The 23739-nt window shown below is 46.7% G+C and overlaps 1 protein-coding gene across 4 annotated transcripts in view; it reads right to left on the bottom strand.

Annotated features, from left to right (window-relative positions):
• LOC147426432 (ARM repeat superfamily protein) overlaps nucleotides 1-23739 on the bottom strand; it is a 232478-nt gene that overhangs the window by 26617 nt on the left and 182122 nt on the right. For all 4 annotated transcript variants that reach the window (XM_086498077.1, XM_086498078.1, XM_086498079.1 and 1 more), the window contains 3 exons: nucleotides 15042-15165; nucleotides 14835-14956; nucleotides 14253-14737 (listed from right to left, as the gene is read on the bottom strand). In XM_086498077.1, coding sequence (XP_086354203.1) covers nucleotides 14253-14737; nucleotides 14835-14956; nucleotides 15042-15165 — 731 coding nt within the window. The remainder of the gene's footprint in view (nucleotides 1-14252; nucleotides 14738-14834; nucleotides 14957-15041; nucleotides 15166-23739) is intronic.

Here is a 23739-nt window from a genome sequence, read left to right on the forward strand (position 1 = left end):
CTCCTGATGTTTGGGTTGTACTATACTGAAATTTAACGGATAGTGTCAAGAGAGCATGGTCTACTGCTATGCCCACTGGCCTGGCTCCCATTGTGAAATCCTGAATGCAGGGGATAAAACTCGGTTGTGTCATAACATAATCCACTATACTGGCCCCATGTCTATGAGGAAAGCATGTGAAACCGGCTGCTCCAGGAAATCGCTGTAAGCCATTAAGTATGGCTAATCCATGTGTAGTCGTCATTTCCATGAGGTACCTCCCATACTCCGTTTGCTCTCTGTCATCTAAGCATCTGTCAAGCCCCAACTCACCCACATTCAGCTCTCTAAGCATCTCATCTAAAGTGTCGTAGAAGACTGTCTACGAGTTGCCCGTCCGGGCATTGAAGTCCCCTAGGAGAATGATATCACCATCCCTAGAAAACTCCCAAATGTCATCATCTAGGATAGAGAAAGGCGCCTGCCCTCTGGATGCGGCATACATTGATGTACTCGAAGGAAAGTAACATATGGCAATATATAGTAATCGACCTGTGTCAGGTCTCAGTCTCACCCACATATATCTAGCCTGATCATCTCTTCGTACAATATGCAGTAGTGGTTGTAGTTCCTCTCTGAATAGCACTGCTACTCCTCCTGAACCTCTACTCCCGTGCTCAGATCTCGCATTTGTCCTGAGAGAGAGAGAGAGAGAGAGAGAGAGAGAGAGAGAGAGAGAGAGAGAGAGAGAGAGAGAGAGAGAGAGAGAGAGAGAGAGAGACGAAATGAAATGATATATTAACGTCTTCAAAAGGTCAAAATGACCTATGAGACCAAGCTGTTACAACATAGTGAATCTAATACCATGTCCGGATACCAAAAAGGATCTAAAACAAAATACAACTACAAGCTGAGAGAGAGAGAGAGAGAGAGAGAGAGAGAGAGAGAGAGAGAGATGAAATGAAATGACATGTTATATTAACGTCTTCAAAAGGCCAAAATGACCTATGAGACCAATCTGTTACAAAATAGTGAATCTGATACCATGTCTGGGTACAAAAAGACTAGAACAAAAATACTACTACTTCTAGAATCCATCCTCATCTGCACTCTGGATGTCGAGAGAGTATGGCTCAAATCCTCTGCTGTAGTCTCCGTCGATACTGTGTAGCACCTCTCCTCAATGGTGGCCGTCTGGATCTCCGTAGCTCCAGAGCTCGGTCCATGAGAGTGCCAATAGTGGTCAAATGAGTGTGGGCAGAGCTTTGTAGTGATGGCAGCTCCTCTAACTGTCCCATATCTAGTGAAAAGAAATCTATAATCTGTCTCTGGGACCGTCTCTCTCTAGTTCTCCCCAGTAAAGTGTCTCTATATCTGTGTAACTCAAGTAGATATATAGCCCAAGACATCTCTGATCCTCGTAACTCATGACTCTAGAGAAAGGACCGAAAGCCGGTCTCTCTGCACTCCTCATCATACCAACTATTCTAGGGCATGCTCCTAGAAAGTTGCCTCCGACTCGACTAAGTGTGTGGGTATGCCTCTGACGATGTACCATGCAGTGTCTCAATAAGTAAGTAATGCACTCCTTCACCGAAAGGCCAGGACCAACTGTGCATAGACGGCTATGGATCTCCTTTATATAAACCGAGTCAGCAGTCTCTGGTGTAAATGTATAGTGGGTATGTGACCTGCCTCCTGATGTCTGGGCTGTACTATACTAAAAAGAAACAGACAAAGTCAAAACAACATGATCCACTGCTACGCCCACTGGTCTGGCTCCCATTATGAAATCCTGAATCCAAGGAATAAAGCTCGGTTGTGCCATAATATAGTCCAATGTACTTGCCCCGTGTCTGTGTGGAAAGCATGTGAAACCGGTTGCTCTAGGAAATCGATGTAAGCCATTAAGTATGGCTAACCCATGTGTAGTCGTCATCTCCATGAGGTATCTCACATACTCGGTCTGCTCTCTGTCATGTGAGCATATGTCAAGCCCCAACTCATTCACATCCAGCGCTCTAAGCATCTCATCTGAAGTGTTGTAGAAGACTGTCTGAGAGTTGCCCTTTCGGGCATTGAAGTCCCCTAGGAGGATGATATCACCATCCCTAGAAAACTCCTATATATCATCATCTAGTATAGAGAAAGGCGATTGTCCTCTGGATGCAGCATATACTGGCGTACTGGGAAAAAGTAACATATGGAAATGTATAGAAATTGGCATGTGTCAGCTCTCAACGTCTCCCACATGTATCTAGCATGATCATCTCTCCTTACAATATGGAGTAGTGGTTGTAACTCCTCCCTAAATAGCACTGCTACTCCTTCTGAACCTCTACTCCCATGCTCAGATCTCGCGATTGTCCTGTGGGCTGTCTCCCATCTGTATCCCACCACATGTGACATAAGCTGTCTAGGGGCCTGATGAGTCTCTGAGAAGAAAACAATGTCCCTGTCTCTAAAATTGTCCTCAAAGGCACCTCCAACCTCATAGATCCATTACAATTCCAAGCAACCATCTTCACTGTGGTCCCATACGTCTAACACCGTCATGTAGAGCGCCGCTCTACAATAACCACTCGACCATCTCTGTAAAGGCCATCTTTCCCTTCTCCCTTGCCGCCGTAATCTTTGGCATTACCTCTCTCATATGCACAAGCTGTGAGAGAGAGAGAGAGATCATCAGCCAGGAAAATACCTATCTTCTTGAGAGTAGGCCCCTTTCTCAAGAATTCCTTCTTCTCTTCCAAGGAGGGGAAGTGTAGTATGAGAGCTCTCCATTTTGAAGATTCTCTCGGGCCATTACTCTTCTTGCCCACTCTCCATGCCTTTGTGTGTGAAGGCTTGTCCACCCCCATCATGTGAGGTTTGTGACCTCTTTTTCCACATTGTTTATGTCCTTGAGGCCTGATGCCTCACATGTAGAGCCCGCATCCTCCTTTTTCCCTCTTCGAGGGTCATGTAATAAGAGTGGGAATACAAGGAGCTTCCTTACCTTTCTCTTTCTTGGCTACCTCAATCCATTTTTCGGCCTCCTCTACTTTCTTTTGTGTCGCCGATATGACCGCGGCCCATGACTTCTTCTCCTCATCTTCCTTGATAATCCGTATTTCTTCTCTCATGGTATTCAATTCTTCCATCATGGATGGCTGACTTTCGCCTTCTTCAAGCCGCCCACTTTTTGCTGGTAGATTCCGGATGATGGAATCTTGGATGACCACTTTCTCCTCAAGCAAAGCAATCCTCCTACGCATGCCATCTCTTTTTTTGGTCCATCTTTGAAGAATAGTGCTCCTCTCCTTCCTCCACTCTTCCACTTCGTTTCTCCATTCTCTCATTTCCTTTTCTATTGCCGACATCCTCTTCCCTATCTGCATGAAAGAGGCTTTGTATGCAGCAGGCGATGGATGCGTCCTCTTACACGTGGGGGCACTTCTCCGATGCTTCCCATGAGAGAGAGAGAGAGAGAGAGAGAGAGAGAGAGAGAGAGAGAGAGAGAGAGAGAGAGAGAGAGAGAGAGAGAGAGAGAGAGAGATGAAATGAAATGAAATGTTATATTAACGTCTTCAAAAGGCCAAAATGACAAATGAGACCAAAAAGTTACAATTGGTGAATTCGATACCATGTCTGAGTACGGAAATTACAAAGTTACAAAGAACTAACACTAAGACGCTAATGAGAGAGGAAAAGGGGGGGGGGGGGGGGTTGTGGGTTCAGATGAAATTTCTCATCGGTCGTTGTTGGATCTCATCGACCTCCTCCATGGTCAGTACTCTGGTTCGGCGTCTTGCATGTCGAGCTAGAGTGATCAGTATCTTCTGTTGCAACCTTCGTCGGTAGTGGGAGACCCACCAAGGTCAGTGACGTCTGGATCTGCCAAGTTCCGTGGCTCGATCAAGCAGTGTAACTCTAGTATGAGTAGGCTCTGAGATTTGCTGTGATGACTGCTCCGTTGGCTCTACTCTGGCTGGTGTAAAGAAATCTGTGATTTGTCTGTGAGACAGTCTTTCCTCTGATGTTCTTAGCAAGCTCTCCCTAAGGTTGCGCAGCTCTAGCCGGAACAATCGGCGACACCTCTGATCCTTGTATCTCATGACTCTAGAAAAAGGTCCGAACCCTTTTCTGAACAGGCAGTGGAAGCAGCCGCGTATCTCATAGTATGCCGGGCAGTGACATGTGTAGTGCAGCTCTGTCTCTGGCTCTAAGTTGCATAGGTGACATATCCTAGCTCTTGCTGGCACCCCTCGAAATCGGCTACTCTCGATTTGGAGCTGATGTGAGGATGTGCGTATCTGTCCAATAGCGCATCTTATCCCATGAGATAAGTGTGTGTCCATGTATGCACGCCTAGTAACAAAGCCGTCCTCCATGAGTTGGAGAAGATGCTCTCTGTAGAAGGCCATCTTCGTTCCCAACTCCTGTGTCCGTTGTATCCATGTGCTCCTGGTATTTAGCTGAATCAGATCCTGACGTATGAGTCTGGTGATCTCTGTCCGAGTGAGAGACAGGGAGGGTGCATCCAGGGAGTATTGAAGCGGAGGTAATCTATCCATCTTGAGACCATGCGACAGAAACCATGCTGTCATCTGTCCATACCAACATGTTATATCGCCTTGTAGAGCTAGTTGTCGAGATCACTCCAAGGCAAGCCGAGCGTATCTATCCCTCGGGAGATCCCATAAATCGTGCATAAAAGAAACTGATCTCGTCAACGCCTCCACCACGAGGGGGGGGGGAGCGCTAGCTCGACTCGGATAATCTCATGTGGTACTGAGGCCTTAGCTCGAATCATCCGAGCGATCATAGAGACCAGAGGCTTCTCCATACATCTCCATCCATCTGTGTTGCCAGATCTCCGATGGTGGTCTACTGAGGGTCCCCATACCTGAACTCCATAGAGCATAGCTAGAGTCACTAGAGTGTCAAAAAGTCAAAGCTTTGTTCGCGGTTCCTGAAACTGAACTTGCCAACACATCCTCTCCAATCCTCCCAACGTTGCATATGCTCTCGTCAGTCTAGTCTCTGATGCTCTCCTTAGTGAAAACGCCGGTCCACCGAAGACTACCCCAAGATAAGTATATGCATCTGTGTACTCCACAGTCTCCTGGCCATACATAAATGTGGGTGCCGACCTCGTGACCCACTGTGGTGTCATGTTGAACACCATAACCTTGGTTTTCCCCATATTTACAGACAATCCACTGTCACGAGCAAATGTATGCAGAGCATCCAAGTGACGCTGCATCCCCTCTGGTGAGTCAAAAATTAGCACAATATCATCAACATATAGTAACACCGGAATCCATGTCCCTGCTAGTTGAGCCCCCCTGTCCCGCTGACGCTCTACGTAGTCTGAAAACTCATCCACATACATCCCAAAAAGAGTCAGGGATAGAGGGCATCCCTGCTTTACTCCAATATTGGAGAGGACCATGTCCAACATTCCCTCAATGGTGCGTACCCACCCCATCACTGTCCTATATAGAGCCGGAATCCCCCAAATCAGCTCTGTAGGCACACCCATGTCTTGTAATCTGCGTATAAGTCTAGCTCTTGGCACTGTGTCGAAAGCTTGGCGGATATCCACAAAAGCTACAATAGGTCCTCTTGCCATGGTGTCTACCCTCCTCGATAATAGCTCTGAGTGTCAGGATGTGGTCAAGAGTGGAGAAACCTCTCTTGAAACCTGCTTGTCCTGGTGCTCTTATGCCATCTCGCTCTGCCCATCTACTCAGCTCTTGTTCAAGAATGGATGCATACAGCCTAGCTAATGTGTGACCAACCATGATGGTGCGATGATTCCCGGGAATCATGGTATCTCCTGACTTGAGAATAGGCACAATCGTGGACATACTCCAAGTCTCAGGGAAGCCTTCATACATGCCTCAATTAAACATCATAGCCAGGAGCTCTGCGAGCATATCCCTGGCATGGATGAAGTGCTCTACTACCAGACCATCATGATCATGTGCTCTCCTTGTCTTCATCCTGTCAATAGCTTTCCTTACCCTCTCGGCAGTAAAGAAAGAACATGTCTCTGGGCATGTCTCTAGTGGGTCCAGTAGAGGTGGTTGTCCTGATGCTGTGTAGAGAGATGTGGCATATTCCCCCCATGTCTCGGTGGAGGTGACCGCTTGTGGTGGTGAATGTTCGTGGAATAGCCTCCATGCTTCGCCTGAGTCCCGACTTATAAATAACTGATACAGATCTTGCTCTAGCTAGGATAAATAAGCCCTTTTCTTTCGTCGCACTAGGCGGCGAAAGATAATCCGTGATTGTCTATGTGTGGTAATACCCATGAGCACTTACCTCTGTAACTTGATCCTCATCTCTCTACACTCCTCATCATACCAACTGATCTGGGGCATTTTTCCAGATCATCTCCGTGTAGGCTGGTTGTGGGGGTATGCTTCTGATGCTGCATCATGGAGTGCCTCTATCAGTATCTGAGTGAGTTCATCTAGTGGCCGTCCTGGCTCCTAGGTGCATAGCTTCCTGTATATCTCATCCCTATACACAGAGTCCGTCTCCCTCATGAAGGTATACCGGATGTGTGTAGTGACCTCTCCTAAAGGAGCTGTGCTGAAGCTGCCACGCGCGTGTCGAGTATGTTGATAGTACCTAGGAGGTGACGGTTGATCATGCTAATGGACTCGCTTAGTTCTTCTTTGCATTTTTGGATGGCATCCTCCATCGGGTCATCCTTGCCATTCTGCTTCCTCATGGTCGGAAGGCCGCCACAGGAGAGGGAGAGGGTTTTTTTTTTCCTCTCTACGTGGCTTCCCTCTTTCTCTCTCTACGCTCGCAAACCTTCTCTCTCTACGCTTCTCACCTCTCTCTCTCTCTCTATACGCTTGAAAAACCTTTTTTTTTCTTCTCTCTACGCTTTTCTGCTTCTCTCTCTACGCTGGTTTCGCTACTTCCATTCTCTCTCTACGCTCGAACAGTAGGGGGGGGGGGGGGGGAGAGCGCGCGAGCAGGGGGGGGGGGGGGGGGGGGGGGGGGGGGGGGCGCAGACCTATTCTCTCTCTACGCATGAAAAACCCCTCTTTCTCTCTCTACGCCTAAAAAACTCATTCTCTCTCTACGCTCAAGGACCACACTCTCTCGCTACGCTCCTAAACCACATTCTCTCTCTACGCTGGAAAAAATGCCCATTCTCTCTCTACGCAAGGGCTGCGGGAAAGAGCGAGCAGTGGGGTGCAGTGCCGTTGCGAGGCGGGGGGGGGGGGTGGGGGGGTGGGGGGGGGGAGGGGTGCAGCGAGTGAGCAAGAGGGCGGGGGGGGCAGACGCGCGCGCAGGGGGGGGGGGGGGGGGGGGGGGAGCAACGAGCAGGAGGAGCAGCACGGGCAGCAGGAGAGAGAGAGAGAGAGAGAGAGAGAGAGAGAGAGAGAGAGAGAGAGAGAGAGAGAGAGAGAGAGGAGAGAGAGAGAGAGAGAGAGAGAGAGAGAGAGAGAGAGAGAGAGAGAGAGAGAGAGAGAGAGAGAGAGATGAAATGAAATGAAATGTTATATTAACGTCTTCAAAAGGCCAGAATGACCTATGAGACCAAACTGATACAAAATTGGTGAATCTGTTACAATGTCTGGGTACCTTAGTACTAAAGTACTAAGTGTGAAAAGTGTGAAAATAGATGTAAATAAATGTGAAAAACTAAATACAAAGTATTAAATAAACTTCTTAGGAGCATTCTGGGTGTCTGGTTAGAATGCTTCTAATCCTTTGTTGTAGTCTCCTCCGGTGAAGTGTGCTTCTGCATCTCGGTCGTGGTCGTCTCGATTTCCTAAGCTCAATCGCCCTGTCAATGAGGGTGCCTTTGGTATGAATGTGGGTACTCCTTTGTGTTGGCTGCTGGCCTCTTGCTTCTCCTTCCACTCCTGCTTCTCTCGATCCAAAGAAATCTGTGATCTGCCTCTAAGGCTGTAGTGCTCTTTGTCTTCTCATTAGATTATCCTTGTGTTGATGTAGTTCCAGTAGGTACAAGCCTAAGCATCTTTGATCTTGGTATTGCATGACTATCTAGAGGTCCAAAGCCTTCTTTAAATAGGCAGTGGAAACGCCCACGTATCTCATAGTATACGGTGCAATGGCATATGTAGTGTAATTCTGTCTCCGACTCCATTCCGCATAACTTGCAAATTCTGCTCTCAGGTGGGATTCCCCTGAATCTGCCAAATTCAATTTCCAGTTGATGTGAGGATGTACGAATCTGACCAATAGCACATCTCAAACCATGAGATAGGTGGGTATCCATGTAGCTCGGGCGAATCAAAAATCCATCTTCAGATAGCTGTAGGAAGTTTTCTTTGTAGTCGGCCATCTTCATGCCCAATTCTTTTGTAGGGTCTACCCATGTCCTCTTAGTATCCAACTGTATAAGATCCTGACGGATGATTTTATTAATCTCCGTTCGTGCCATTGCCAGTGATAGAGCCGCAAGAGAGTATTGGAAGGGGGGTAATCTTTCCATACTGAACCCGTGTCTCTGAAACCACGAGGACAGTTGCGCATACCAGCATGATGTATTCCCTTTCATTGCTAATTGTCGAGAAGATTCAACGGCCAGTCTAGTATATCGGCAATTATTTGTATCCCACAAACCATGTATAAAGGACACTGATCTGGTAAGAGCTTCAATTTCTATCGAAGGGGCAGCTAGTTCCGCTCGGGTAATCGAGTGTGGTACAGAGGCCTTTGCTCTAATCATTCGGGAAATCATAGATACCAAAGGTCTCTCCATTGACTTCCAATTATCCTGATCCACAGATGGTCCCCAAATCTGGACCCCATAAAGCATAGCCGAAGCCACCACAATATCAAAGAGCCAAAAGTTTTGTTCGTGGTTCCTGAAACTGCACTTGTGAACACATCCTCTCCAACCCTCCCAAGGCCGTAGAGGCTCTGGACAATCTAGCATTCGCCGCTTTCTTAAGAGTAAACTTCGGTCCTGCAAATACCACACCAAGGTATGTGTATGCATCTGTGTACTCTACTGTATCCTGGCCATATGCAAATGTAGGTGCCGATCTCCTAACCCACTGCGGTGTGGTGTTAAACACCATAACTTTGGTTTTACCCAAGTTTACCGATAGTCCACTGTCCTCCGCGAATTTATGTAATGCATCTAGATGCCTTTGCATTCCCTCTGGTGATTCTGCTATCAATACAATATCATTTGCATACAACAACAAAGGGATCCATGACCCTGCAAGTTGAGCACCTCTGTCACCCTCTATCAATGTAATCTGATACCTCATCTATGTACATACCAAATAAAGTAGGGGACAGTGGGCATCCCTCCTTTACTCCAACAGTGGAATGAACAATGTTGGAATCCCCTTCTGGAGTACGTACATAACCAATTACTGACCCGTATAAGGCCATGATCCCCCAAATAATCTCTTTGGGGACCCCTAACTCTTGCATCATGCGCATCAATCTGGCCCTTGGTACTGTATCAAAAGCTTTCCGAAAATCCACAAAGCAACAATACGTCCTTCTCCCGCTTGCTCTTCCTTCCTCAATAATGGCTCTGAGCGTAAGAATATGATCTAAAGTGGAATAACCCCTCCTGAATCCAGCTTGTCCTGTTGCCCGTATGCCCTCATTCTCTGCCCAACTACTCAGTTTTTGTTCAAGAATGGATGCGTACAGTCGGGTTAATGTGTGACCTACCATAATGGTACGGTATTGCCCGGGTATCATAGGCTCTCCTGACTTGAAAATAGGTACGATAGTAGATAATTTCCAAGATTCAGGTAATCCTTCACACATGACCCGATTAAACAGACGAGCAAGGACTTCTGAAAGTAGATCCCTAGCATGGATCAGATGTTCTGCTACTAAACCATCATGATCATATGCTCTTCTTGTCTTCAGCTTATCAATGGCTTTTTTCACCATTTCCGTAGTAAAGAAAGTACTAGTAGCAGGGCATGGCTCTAGCGGATCAGATAATCGAGGCTGTCCAGATACCATATATAATGATGTTACATATTGACCCCAAATCTCAAGAGAAGTAATCGTCGGAGGCGGTGAGTGCTCGTAAATAAACGACAGGCCTCATGTGAGTCCTGACTCAAGAAGAGCTGATATAAATCCTTCTCCAGTTTGGCTAAAAATGCCCTTTTCTTGCGACGTACTATACGCCGAACAGCAATCCGAGACTGCAGTTTGCCTCATGTGAGTCCTGACTCAAGAAGAGCTGATATAAATCCTTCTCCAGTTTGGCTAAAAATGCCCTTTTCTTGCGACGTACTATACGCCGAACAGCAATCCGAGACTGCTTATATGTGATGATCCCAAGTGCCAGCTCTTTCTGGACCTGGGTTCTCGTCTCTCTGCATTCCTCGTCATACCAACTGTTTTGAGGCATGTTCCCAAATCCTCTCTTCTGATCAGGTTGAGTATGTGGGTATGCCTCTTGTGCTACTCCATGTAGTATCTCTGTTAACTGAGAAGTAATCTCCTCTACAGTATATACTGGCTCGGCTACCCACATCCTATCATAGATCTTTTCCACATAGACTGAATCAGTCTTTGGCGTGAAAGTATATCTTGTGTGTGTCTTCTTCCTTTGTACTTGAGAGGCATTGTATTGGAAGGAGATTGATAAGGTCAAGAGAGCATGATCCACTGCAATCCCAACCGGTCTGGGTCCCACCTTAAAGTCCTCGACACTAGAAATGAAGCTTGGTGAAGTCATGACATAATCCACTGTACTGGCCCCATGCCTGTGCGGGAAGCATGTGAATCCCCCAGATAAAGGGAAATTCTTTAGACCATTAATTTTGACCAAACCATGTATGGTTGCCATCTCCATGAGATGTCTCCCATAATCAGTGTGTTCTTTATCCTGTGAGGTTCTAGTAAGCCCCCTCTGTCCTTTAGGTGAGGAATAGACTGATGTACTTGGAGGGAAGTAGCATATAGCGATATATAGAAAGCTACCTATCTCGGCTCTCATTCTCACCCACATATACCTTGCTTGCTCATCTTTCCTGATAATCTGTAGTAGTGGTTTCAGCTCCTCTTTAAATAGGACTGCTACTCCTTCTGAACCCCGGCTACCCCGTAGAGATCTCTTGTCTGGTCGACCAGCTGTTTCCCATAAATAACCCTTCACATGTCGCATTAGCTGTCCTGGTATCTGGTGCGTCTCTGAGTAGAAAACTATGTCTCTGTCCCTAAAGTTGTCTTCAAAGGCACCTACATCTAGCCTATATGATCCATTACAATTCCACGCCGCTATCCAGAGCGTCGCCCCATAGGTCTCGCACCGTCATGATGAGCGCTTTTCCAGAACCACTACTTTCCTTCCTCTATAAAAGGCGATTTTCCCCTTTTCTCTTGCTTCCCTGATCTCTGGCATCAACTCTTGCATGTGTGCCACTTGTGACAATGTAAGGTCATCTCCCAGGAAAATACCGGTTTTCTTAAGAGTTGGCCTCTTCTTTAGAAATTCTTTCCTTATTTCTATATTCGGGAAGCGGAGAATAAGTACCCTATCCTTTACGTTTCTCTTCTCATCGATTCCTTTCTTGCCCACTCTCCATGCACTTGTGTGAGTGGGCTCTGTGATGCCCATGCGTTGTAGCAGTTCCTTCACTTCTTCATCTACATTCTCTTTGTCTTTGACTCTTGTGACCCGCACATGCAGAGCCCGATTCTTCCTTTTCTGCTCTTCCTCAATGGTCATATTAATAATGGTGGAGGTAGGTGTGGTCTCGGGCATCTGGGCCTTCCCTTTCTTCGCATCCTCAATCCATTTCTCGGCTTCATCAACCTTTTCTTGTGTCTTACAAAGACGTTCCGCCCATGAAGATGCCGTTTTTGATTTCTGTTCATCTCCTTCCCGTAGAGCTTTCATCTGATCCTTCATGTCCTCGAGCTCCTTCAGCACCGAAGGTTGGTCATCTCCCTTCTCCTTAGTTGCAGATTTGCAAGCCGCAAGTTCTCCTTTTAGCTCCTCGATTATTGCATCTTTTTCCCCCATGTGCTTTTCCATATTTGTTCTCCATGCTTCAAAACTTGCTACTGCCTCATCGAGTTTCTTTTGCGTAACGCATTCTGTTACATTTACTTCGGTCTTGATTAGGTTTCTTCATTCCGTTTTTAAGATCTGAATTTCCTCATTCTGTATCCCCCGGATCTCTCTCCTTAGTTCTCTCATCATGTCTCCATACATGGAGTTCCTGTAGCTCTCAGCGCTCGCGTGCATTTCCTTCCTGATGTCATCCCTCATATAGTTTAGCTCTGATTTGAGTATCACCTGGACCTTCTCCATCATTAGCTCATCATGTATCCTGGAGGTTTTCCCAACTCGTAAGGATCCTGGTGATAGTACAGTATCTCTGTTTCTCCGTTTAAATGTAGCTGTTGTTTTTTTTTGGGGTGGTGTAGCTATCTTCACCCGGCCCTTCCCCTTCGGTAGGCGGATCCATCGAACCCGAGCCACAAATGTGGCAACCCTTGCTACCTGTGTGAACGTTGTTGCCGCCTACGCGTATTCTGATGCTGCTCGTGCTCTCTTGCCGACGTCTACGCGTATGATGTCTCCGTCGGCGTTGTTTTCACCTGCGTTACTGACCACCAGCTGCTGCTGTCCAGCTTTTATGCAGGGGGGAGCTTCGCGAAGGCGGTGCAACGCAGGGAGCAGGGGGATGCTGCGTGTAGGGGGGGGGGGGGGGGGGGGGGGGGCAGAGGCCAATCGCTACAAACTTGTGAATCTGGTACCGTGTCTCAATACAAAAAAAAAGAAATACTAAAATGAATCTAGCAGTGTTACTAGCTCGAACTGTGTGGGGTTTGTGTGATCACTGATACAATGGGTGCCCAATACAAGAGAAAGATACAATGGATGATGGATCCATCCTCATCTCTACTCTAGATGTCGAGATAGTATGGCTCAAATCCTCTGTTGTAGTCTCCATCGATGCTATGAAGCTCCTCTCCTCAAGTCGTGGGCGTCTCGATCTCCATAGTTCCAATGCTCGGTCAATGAGAGTACCGCGGGCGTGACTTGAGCTGAGCTTTGCAATGGTGGCTGCTCCTCTATATGTCCAGTGTTTGGTGTAAAGAAATCAGTAATCTATCTGTGGGATTGTCTCTCTCCAGATCTGCTTTGTAAACTATCTTTGGTCTGTGTAACTCAAGTAGATAAATGCCAACACATCTCTGGTCCTCATAGCTCATGACCCTAGAGAAAAGCCCAATTACTCAACTGCTGCTCCAGAATGGATGCATACAACCGTGCCAATGTGTCCCCAACCATAATAGTGTGGTAATTCCCAGGCTCTGTAGGATCGCCTGCCTTGAAGATAGGCACAATAGTAGACAATCTCCAAGTCTCAGGTAGACCCTCACACATGACACGATTGAAGAGAACTGCAAGAACCTTTGCTAGCATACCTTTAGCATGTATAAAGTGCTCTGCTACTAGACCATCATGATCATATGCCCTCCTGGTCCTCATCCTGTCAATGGCCGACTTTACCATCTCAGTGGTTAAGAAGGTACTTGTAGATGGGCATGGCTCATGAGGATCAAGAAGGGGTGTTTGTCCAGGGACCGTATATAAGGATGTTGCATACTGACCCCACACATCACAAGAAGTAATCACTGGGAGAGGGGAGTGCTCATGAAAGAAACGCCATGCCTCTCCTGAGTCTCTACTCAAGAACAGCTGGTATAAGTCTCGTTCCATTTGAGCTAGGAATGCTCGCTTCTTCCATCGCACAAGGCACATGAAGGCCATCCGAGACTGTCTGTGATTGATGACCCCTAGGAGAAAATCTCTTTTGAAGACGTTAATATAACATTTCATTTCATTTCAACCTCTCTCTCTCACTCTCTCTCATCAACAAGATTGTGGTAGACAATCCTGCGAGTTACACCTATGAATATTAGTTAAAGTTTCCACTAAAAACAGTGAGAAGCTGGCAGAGCTCCCCTATAATCCTAAGGTTGTAGGGTTGAACAGAAATATTTCATCACTTTGCAATTTGATATGCCTGGGATAGTCTTACCGATAGTAATAGCAGCAAAGACATTTAGAATTTCAAAAACAAAATCGTAGAAAATCAAGCATATTGTGTTGCGCTTGTGCACATAGCTTCGAACCCTGGCAGATTGGTTATACATTAGCCCCATCTTTGAAAGAAAAACTTGTTTGCATCTGTTAGATATTGCTATTTACGTTGTCTCTCAATTCAGTTCCACCTAGTGTTATCCCATCAGGGCTGGAGTAGGAAGACATATGATACACATACCTTCCCAATCCACCAACCACGTCTGGAAGGACTTGCAACCGTGAGGGTGAAGGAGCCATTATATAATGTGTTTGGAGGATAGTTACAACACTCTCAATAAATGTTAAGTCCATGAAGTACTCTGTGCTTGTTGTTTCTGACGCTTGTGTGTCGCTACGAATACTTTCCGTCAAGTTTAATAACTTGTTGAAATACTCCTTCGTGTTTGAAAGTGAACCACCATGCTGTTCTGCCATTGTTTGTGACATACGCTTTTCCATTACTTCTCCTATGCCATGACCGTTTTCAGTAACCTCCCCCTTCATGCCCTTGGCAGTGGAATTATTTGCATTTTTGCCTTGCATAGCAGAAACATTGTCCCCAATCACTAAGAACTCCACCATTAATCGGAGGAAGTCAGGCCAAACAGAAATCATGTGGTCATCCAAAGGCTTTAACATAGGAATAACCTCAAGAACCGTCCGTTGCACAAGAGGCATATTATCCTGAAATATAAGAAAATTTTATGCTTGAATCAACCCCACCCCCCCCCCCCCCCCCCACCCCCAACCCAAAAAAAAGCATCAATGAAAGTGGCATTACTTGCGAAGAATAAGGCTTGTCGCTTGCATTCAATGGAGACCTTGCTAATGCATTAATACAAAACAATAATCGCCGATACATATCTGGCTCAAACATCAAATAAGCTTGTTTATACAGCTCAACTGCAAAACCAAAACCAACGCTTTGTTAAAAATGTTAAATACTCAAAACCAGCAAGAACGACAAGACATAAGTCTACAAAATCACCAGCATTACGCAGAAGCTCCTGTCGAGCTTTGTACACTACCCTACTCTGGGTATGAACTGTACCAATAATGGCACCTTCATAAGTAGAAAAAGCTACCTCAAAGTAGTCCCGTGGCATACTTCCCTGCACATGCCCAAAGCAGCAAATGTGACTGAGGTATAGGGAGAAGAATAGCTAAAACGGCATCTCAAAATGCACAATTAAACATCAACCATTTCAGGCAAAAGGAGCAGGTGGATAAAGATAAGAGATTACAGGGGCAGCCTTATTGCAAACAACAAAACCTTAGTATGTGGAATAAACATGCACTTTAAAGTTTTGCTGTACTCGTCGCTGTAAGCTAAGCTTTAAACAAGAAAATTAAAATGGCGTCATTACTTTAAATATCTAGCAAAAATTTAGTTGAGACGTAGATTCTACCCTTAATTGTGTGAGATAAGACAGGTCTTATTGCATTTCCCAAAGGGTGCAGAAAGCACAGAAGTTACAAGCTGACTCTCAAGGATCTAGACTCTATCCTGTAGTATGCAAGTGCAGGCCATACGTGCTTTTATACAAAATGAGTTTTTAAAATTATACTTGCTCGGAGTGTCAGACAATTCTGAACAAGCTCGATGCTCGATGCTCGCTGCCCGCCATCGCCCAGCCCCCCTTATCCCCCTCGCGCAGCCTCTCCCTGCCCTCGCCCGCACTCGCATGCTCCCTCGCCCACTGCCTGCTGCGCACTGCCCTCTGCGCGCTTCCTGCTGCCCACTGCCCCTTGCCCGCCTCATCCTCCCTTTCCCCCCTGTGCGCGCCCCCTTCCCCCGCTCCATTCGCCCCACCTTATCCCCCCTCCGAGTCACGCTTTCAGCTCGCAGGCAGGCTGTATTTTCAGCTTCCTTGTGAGCGCCTCGTCACCAACGCCCTCCTCGATTCAGCAGCAGACACAGAATGGTGCCTTCTGCTCCACCTCAGAGGGACTCCACAGAAGCCCCCTCACTGGGAGCCGACCGTCCGACTTGCTCCTTCGCCAGCAGAGCAAGTGAGCTTGATGGCCGAAGTGAAGCGCTTGCAAGCCACTTCGGTTATCTGTAAGATCATTGGCAATCGGCCTAGTCGGAGCGAGGTTCGGGGTTTATTTCAGGCATGCCTCCTCTCCGATGTGGGCAAGATCACCGATGTCCAGATCCTCGGAAGAGGGTACTACCAGGTAGAGTTCAAGTCTGCAGAGATGACGGCCAAGGTGATTTCCATGAGCCCGCTCGGCATCCGAGCAGCTCGAGCTTACTTCCGACGATGGCATCATGGTTTTGACCCTACTACAGATGTGCTTGCGGAGGAGGCAGACTTGCCAATCTCGGTCTATTTCCGAGGCCTGAGGCGAGAGTACCTCCCTCTTCTCCCCAAGATTGGTTCCATGTTCGGGACAGTTCTAGAGTCTCCACGCGCTGCAGCTTCAGTTGTGGCCAAGGCCGCAGGTTAACCTACTGTGCGGGTTCTTGTTCGAGACGCACACTCCCTCCCCAAGGTGGTATTGTTGCCTCGGGTGAGTAGGGGATGGTTCAGACATAGTCTGGAGTATTCGTGTGTCCCAAATCAATGTTTCATTTGCAAACAGATGGGCCATCTGGTAAAGGCATGTCCTCGCAGAAGACCTCGACCCACAACGCATGCGCAGCCTCCCAAGGTTGAGCATGCCCAGCACCCATATACACAGGATGCACATGCTGGTACCTCGACTGAGACCAGTGATCAGACAACTGACAGTTGGCAGCAGGTGGGTTTCTCCTTTCCGTTGTGCGGTAGGGATCCCACACAACGAACCCTGCACACAATTCTCGACTAGCTCCTGATTCAAGCTACTCAGTTCTCACACCACACAGAAGACTTAAAGGTGACATATCTGATACGGACACTTTGACTCTTGCCATGTTCAGTGTGACGCCTCCGAATGCAAGACCTACACGCACATTGTGGTGCATTTGTCTGCTAACACTCAAAGCCCTCTTTGTTATGTATTTGTACATGAGGATGCTTGGACATAGAATGTAGCCCTTCGAGCTGCACGCTCGGCTTGGGCTTGGGCCGTGGGCCTGGGCCGGACAGACACTTTTTTTGCGCTTGTCTAGAGGTCGTTCGGATGCGGATTACCTCCCATCCAAACCGGCCTCAAAGATAGCGAGGTTGGATAATGTTGCAGCATCTGTTTTCTCTCACTGACTCCATAAGGATTATCTCATGGAATGTGCACGGATTAGGAGGGCCCAAGTTTCAGCGTCACAGGGGTCAGCTGCGTCAGGAGCTTCAGAGATGCCTTGTGGGTAGTGAGATTGACATTCTTATGCTACAGGAGCATCATCTTTGTGAGAGCCGCATTAAACGGTGGTCAGATTTTGCGTGGTCGTTATGAGACGTTTTGTTCAGCTGCATTTGGTCCTAGAGGCATCCACGGGAGGGTATATATGACTATTGTGGATTCTTTGTAGGACGCCATTGTGGGCAGAGGTATTATTGTACAAGGAGAGTTCAGTGGATTATTATGCAAGTTCAAGGTTGCCTTATGGGTTTCCTGAACATTTATGCACCCAATGTGTCTCAGGTTGTGTAGTCTTTGCTGCATGCAGAGGAGAGGTGCGTTGGGGGGGACTTCAACATGTTAGAGGACCCCTCTGATCAGATTTGAGGTGGCCCTGTCACGGTACACAAGGTTGAGATGACAGCTCCCGCAACCAAGGAGCGTTTCTGTATGACTATGCGGGTTTCTGATATTTAGCAGCACTCAGGTTTTGTACGACCCCCTGACAGTCTGGTTTTCTCCCATTCCGATTGTCACAAGACAGGCACCATGTGCCAATAGAAAAGAACAGACTGAACAACTTTAAGCACTTCAAATAACAACTGAACTGAAAAAGATGCAAGATACGAGACAGGGAGTGGCAAAGTCAAGAGAGCACTGGCCCCAAATGTTGGCATCCCTTTCGATATTTCTTTATTATTGCTGATTCGCAAAGTACAACAACAGGGGAGCACCTCCTCTGCAATCTGCGCGCTGAAGAGTGCCAAAGAGGGCCCCCAAGGCTCATATTTAAAGGCCCAAAGCCTAAAAGCATCAAATATAAAAAGCTAACCCCAAAAAGAACTTTCCTTAAAATTTTGGATTTTCCTAAAAATCCACTGCAAATTGCGGAAACATCTGTACACGTGCCACATCATCATATTTTGTGGTGCAAAGTCTTCTGAGTGTGTTCTGTTTTATTTTTAATGCCTTTATGTCATTTATACCATAAGTTGATGGAAACTCTTCTCTAAAAATAGGCCACTCGTCAAGAACTTTGTAAGTCTGTAAAAATGCTTCTTCTTCTTTTGCTTCTTCTTCTTAGGGTATTGGCCCCTTGGCCAGGATCTGAAGGTTGGCTCCGTTCTTCAGTGCCTTGACACGTCAACAGCTTGTGACATCCCCCCCTTCTTGAAAGAAAGTAATCATCTGCCATTACAACATATCTACAAATCAACTCAAGTTAGCTCAAAAATTTCCGAGGGTCATTCGGAGGAACAATCAGTTTGCTCTTTTTTTTGTTAAGGAGTTGGCTTCTCCTCTCGCCCAGATCGGAACTCTTGATATTCCGGCATAGTAAAATTAGCCATCACACCTAGACCGCACTGATCTTTCATGGGTGTCTTGATGCACTAAAGTTACTTACCCAGGCAATCTCATCCAATTAGTAATATTCAGTAGTTGGCACATCACAATGCAACACAAATGCTCATATATGCATGTTACAAGACAGAGAAACATAAAGCCGCCGATGAACACTGCCCCCGCATATAACCATCCAGGTCCGGGCCATGAGCTGTTCAACGACCCCCTCATCACTCCTCCTGCAAATAACCTAAAAAGGTCCGGGCCATAAGATATAGACGCCTTTTACAACCAAACGTCCCCAAGACCGTAGCCTGTGTCGTTTGGAGGTGCTGAGAGAAACCACTGCTCAAACTTCTAAATACTCCCCTTGTAAATAACCACAAGGGTCTGGGCTATGAGTAAAAACAACACTTTTCAATCATTCAATACTCCCCCCACAAATAACCACAAGGGTCCGGGCCATAAGTATGAACAAGCATTCTCAAACATCATTTCTCACTACTCCATCCGGGAGTAAAATCACCAATCATTAAAACCAGTATTAAAACCAAAGTCAAACAATTCAAATTGGCACCTAGACAGGTTCAAAACAGATTCCATCCATTTCAAACAAACTCCAAACAGGATCACCAAACAAGTTCTCAAACACAACTCAAACTTAAAAAGGAATCTCGACATCAGTCAATCTTGAAAAAGTCGACTCACTTTCCATCCCGAAACCTGCACCAAAAAAATTAGGGTTAGGTTCCTCCCATAAGGTCGTACCTGACCGCACCATGGTCCATAAGCTCTTGGACAGACATTGTTCCTGTGGCGATGATGGTAGTTCCAAGACATAGCAGTCACACCGGACCTCACACCTGCTCAGAGATGTCTAGAAATTTCAAGTTATAATATGCTAGGGTTTCCATGGCAAGCATTTCAGGATACCCTGGTCTGCCAGAAGTTACACTCCGAAGGAAGATGTCAGAAACCATATAGCTTTGGGCAAAAAAATCTTGAAAGCTTGCGAAGTCCTTGGAGTGTGCGGCTTGGTAGCTATAGACATCAACATCTGCACAACACTGCTATTGAGAAAAACAGTGACTCGAAACAAATCTTGGATCGTCCTCTTGCAAGTGATCTTAATGGGTTATGCCATAAAAGACATGAGCGGTGAAGACGGGAGCGCCCCCTATGCACGATGAACAGTGGGAGTGGCTAATAACTCCGGGGTCGGGACCCCAAGATACTTCAAATAAAATTCCAGTAGCCTCTGGTTGGTTTGCTCTGTCTGCTCTTTTGTAGGACCGGTATGCTTTCAGAAAAGCACACGCCTAATGCTCTAATACCACTATCACAAGACGAGCACCACATGCCAATAGAAAAGAACAAACTGAACAACTTTAAGCACTTCAAATAACAACTGAACTGAAAAAGATGCACGACACGAGACGGGGAATGGCGAAGTTCTACCCCAAGAGAGCATTGGCCCCAAATGCTGGTGCCCCTTTCGGTAGTTCTTTATTATTGTTGATTCGCAAAGTAGAACAGCGGGGGAGGGGAGCACCTCCTCTGCAATCTGCGCACTGAAGAGTGCTAGAGAGGGCCCCTAAGACTCATATTTAAGGGAACAAAGCCTAAAAACATCAAATATGAAAAGCTGACCCCAAAAAAACACTTTGCTAAAATTTCCGGATTTTACTAAAAATCAATTGCAGAACGTCCGTAAAGGTGCCACATCATCATATTTTGTTGTGCAAAGTCTTTTGAGTGTGTTCTACTTCATTTTTAATGCCTTTATGTCACTTGGGCCCACATCGAACGAGGTCCCGTAAGTTGGTGGGAACTCTTCTTTAAAAATAGGCCACTCGTCAAGACTTTGTACGTCTGTAAAACTTCTTCTTCTGCTTCTTCTTCTTCTTAGGGTTTTGGCCCCTTGGCCGGGATCTGAAGGTTGGCTCCGTTCTTCAGTGGCTTGACACGTCAGCAGTTTGTGACATTGATCGCAAGATTGGAGGAGTGAATCTATCTAGGATAGATCGCTTCTATGCTAGTGACCGCAGTGACCGCATTTGTGACTGGGGTGGGTCAGTTTGCATCCTGGCTGGGACATCCTTTTCGGACCATGCACCAGTGATCCTCACAGTGACAGATAGACAGAGGAGGGGCAACACGATGCTACACATTCCTCAGAGGATCTTGCTGGACTGTGAGCTCAAAGAGCGAATGGTGGCCCCTTGGACAGAGGGCTTGGACACACATGACTCTCCAGCTGACACAGTGGCCTCTGTTCTTTCTTCGGGAGTCTATGGCCAGCCTCTGGCTGCAGCAAGAGAGGAGGAGAAGCATCTTCGACGAGGCGTTGCTTCCCTGCAGAGGATGCACGACCAGCACCAAGACAAACCCTGGTTGGAGGAGCAGTTGCCAACAGGCTCGCCAGGAGCTTGCCAGCATAGAGGAGAGGCGTCGTGAGTTTGCTTTCCAAGTGGACCAAGGTAGGTGACACAGTTATGGGAGCATTCTTTGAGACTGTGGGACCCCGGCATGCGCACGCTAGTGTCAGCCAGTTGAGGAGTCCTGACGGGTCAATTGCTTCACAGCCAGAGGATATGCGTGCAGTTGCTACTGACTTTTACTGTGACCTATTGTTAGCAAAGCCTCAGTCGGAGCGTCATACTGCATGCAGAGAGCTGGTCTGGGCACAGATGCCTTGTCTTGTGACTGAGGAGATGCGTCAGAGGCTTCAGTTGCCTCTTCAACTACATGAGCTCTTAGTGGCCCTCAGAGCACTTCCTCGTAGTAGCTATTGAGGCGAGGGTGGTTTGACTCCCGGTTTTTTCTTAGAGTACTGGGACTTGCTTGGCTCAGACCTTTGCAGCGCTTTTCACACACACAAGAGATGCCTGACAGCATGAGTGAGGGTTTGATCTACCTCATTCCCAAGGAGGGTGTGTCACAAAAATACGGAAGCGAAAACTGACTGTTAAATGCAATTTATATACTCAAGAGACTTTGGAGAGAAAGAGAGAAAGCTCGACACATCATTGGGGACCAGAAGATGGGCTGGTCCCCCCCATAAAGAGTATATCTTTATTACTAAGGAACAATCTTTACAAGCATAGGAACCGGGCAAAAGCCCGCCCTCTATTCTTTCTTGTCCTTTTTCTACTTCTGACTGAGAGAGTAGAAGAACTGCTCTCTGACTACTGAGAGGTTCTTTTCTCTTCTGTGAGATTTTGGGAAGCTCTCATAGGCGAGAGTCTACCTTCCAAAAAACTCATCAGAAGCTCTCATAAATGAGAGTCTATCTTCCGCTAACTGTGTCTCTTCGGACAAAATCATTCCTGCAGTCAGCCCACGAAAGAAACATGCAAAACGCACACACGCTTGCTGTAATTTTCTACACATAACCAGAAATTGTTACCTGAGCGCGTTCCAATGTCGAAATGGAGGTCCTTTTCGCGATGGAAACCATCCAAACTTTGTGTATGTGTAGAGTAGGTAGAAAGGAATAAGATTCTATTGAGACTTTGCTGAAATTCACCCTAATACAGGTGATTAGGGGCTGAAAACTGAGAATTTGCAACAGCTAGACGAAGGAGAAAGAGAGTTTTCCACTACTTTACGCGATGAAACTTCTCCCACAGCTGCCTGCAACCATGAAAGGCCTTGTTCTAGGTGATGGGTGCTTAGAGGCTCCACATACATCACAAGGTGCTGCTCTCAAGCTTCAATGGAGAGCTTCATTGCGTAGAGGACGTTCAACTTAGGGGGGGTAGTGCACTACCAACCTGGCAAGAGGGGAAGGAGCTGCTCTCGTATAGCCAGCCAGAAGAGGGGGTGCTAGCATGGAGAGAGAGAGAGAGAGAGAGAGAGAGAGAGAGAGAGAGAGAGATTGCATGGATAAGTGTGCCAAGTGGCACACTTAATAATTTAAAAACCATTCAACTTTTGACTTTAAAAGTCCTATGCTAATTAATGAAATGTGCAATTAAGTGCACAACTGCACACATAGATGCAACCAATGAAAATGTTAGTTGCTCCCCAACGCAATGCCGTACCAGCACTGCTCAGGCATTACCTGTTCGCACTTGTCCGGCCATTTGGTCCAACATAGACAATTTAAAATAATTTAATTGACTTATCCTAAGGCCGTAATAATAATTCAGGCCTTAGGGTTACTATTGTTCTAAGGACCCCATCTCATTCCTGTGCTTGCACTAGCACGCATAATTTTCTGAGCCTGAAATCTGAGGCTACTAGCTACCCCTTCATTGAAGACCCGATTTCCCAATCACTAGGGCTTCAGGGTATTTTCTGCTAGTCTCCCTGAGGTGCTCTGTCCAAACTTGGGCGCACCTGAGGCCCCAGAATTGCTAGATCTATTCTGATGTGCACACAACTAATTAGTTGATTCTTTTCTCGTAAATACATTAATTATTTACAAAGTCTGACATAGTTATAGGGTGGTTCCTTGGATGAGATTCGGTGGTGGCAACCCATTACCATCCTTAACTCAACCTACAAAATTCTTGCCAAGGCTCTGAGTTTGAGGATTCAGCCAATTCTAGAAAGCATTATACATGGGACTCAGACAGGTTTTGTTAACGAGCGTAATATCCTTGACAACATCTTACTTTTTGGGAGGCATCTGCCCTCGCGCGCCTCCGTAGTGAGGATCTGGTGATTCTTCTTCTCGATTTTGAGAAGGCCCACAGCCTAGGATAGAGTTGATTGGGACTTTATGGAGGACACTCTTCGCAGGATGGGCTTCTCAGATGCTTGGATTAGAGGTGTGTCAGCTCTTTAGAGACGTGCACACAGTCAGGTGCTTTTGGCAGGAGGTAGAGGAGATCAGTTCATGCTCACATATTCGGTCAAACAGGGCGGCCCTCTTGCCCCCTTCCTCTTTCTGTTCTATGATGAGGCAATGAGCAAATTTTTGGTTTAACAACAGGTTGGTTTACGTGGCTTAGCGCTTCCTATTCGGGGCGATGAGCTACTGGATGCTGAGTTTGCAGGCGACTCAGCTTTGTACTTGGAGGGCCACGAGGACAACCTACACAAGTGTGAGCAGGCTCTTGAGACCT

This window comes from Adiantum capillus-veneris, chromosome 24 (genome assembly GCF_014529385.1).
Source record: "Adiantum capillus-veneris isolate H3 chromosome 24, ASM1452938v2, whole genome shotgun sequence".
In the NCBI taxonomy this organism is placed as follows: domain Eukaryota; kingdom Viridiplantae; phylum Streptophyta; class Polypodiopsida; order Polypodiales; family Pteridaceae; genus Adiantum; species Adiantum capillus-veneris.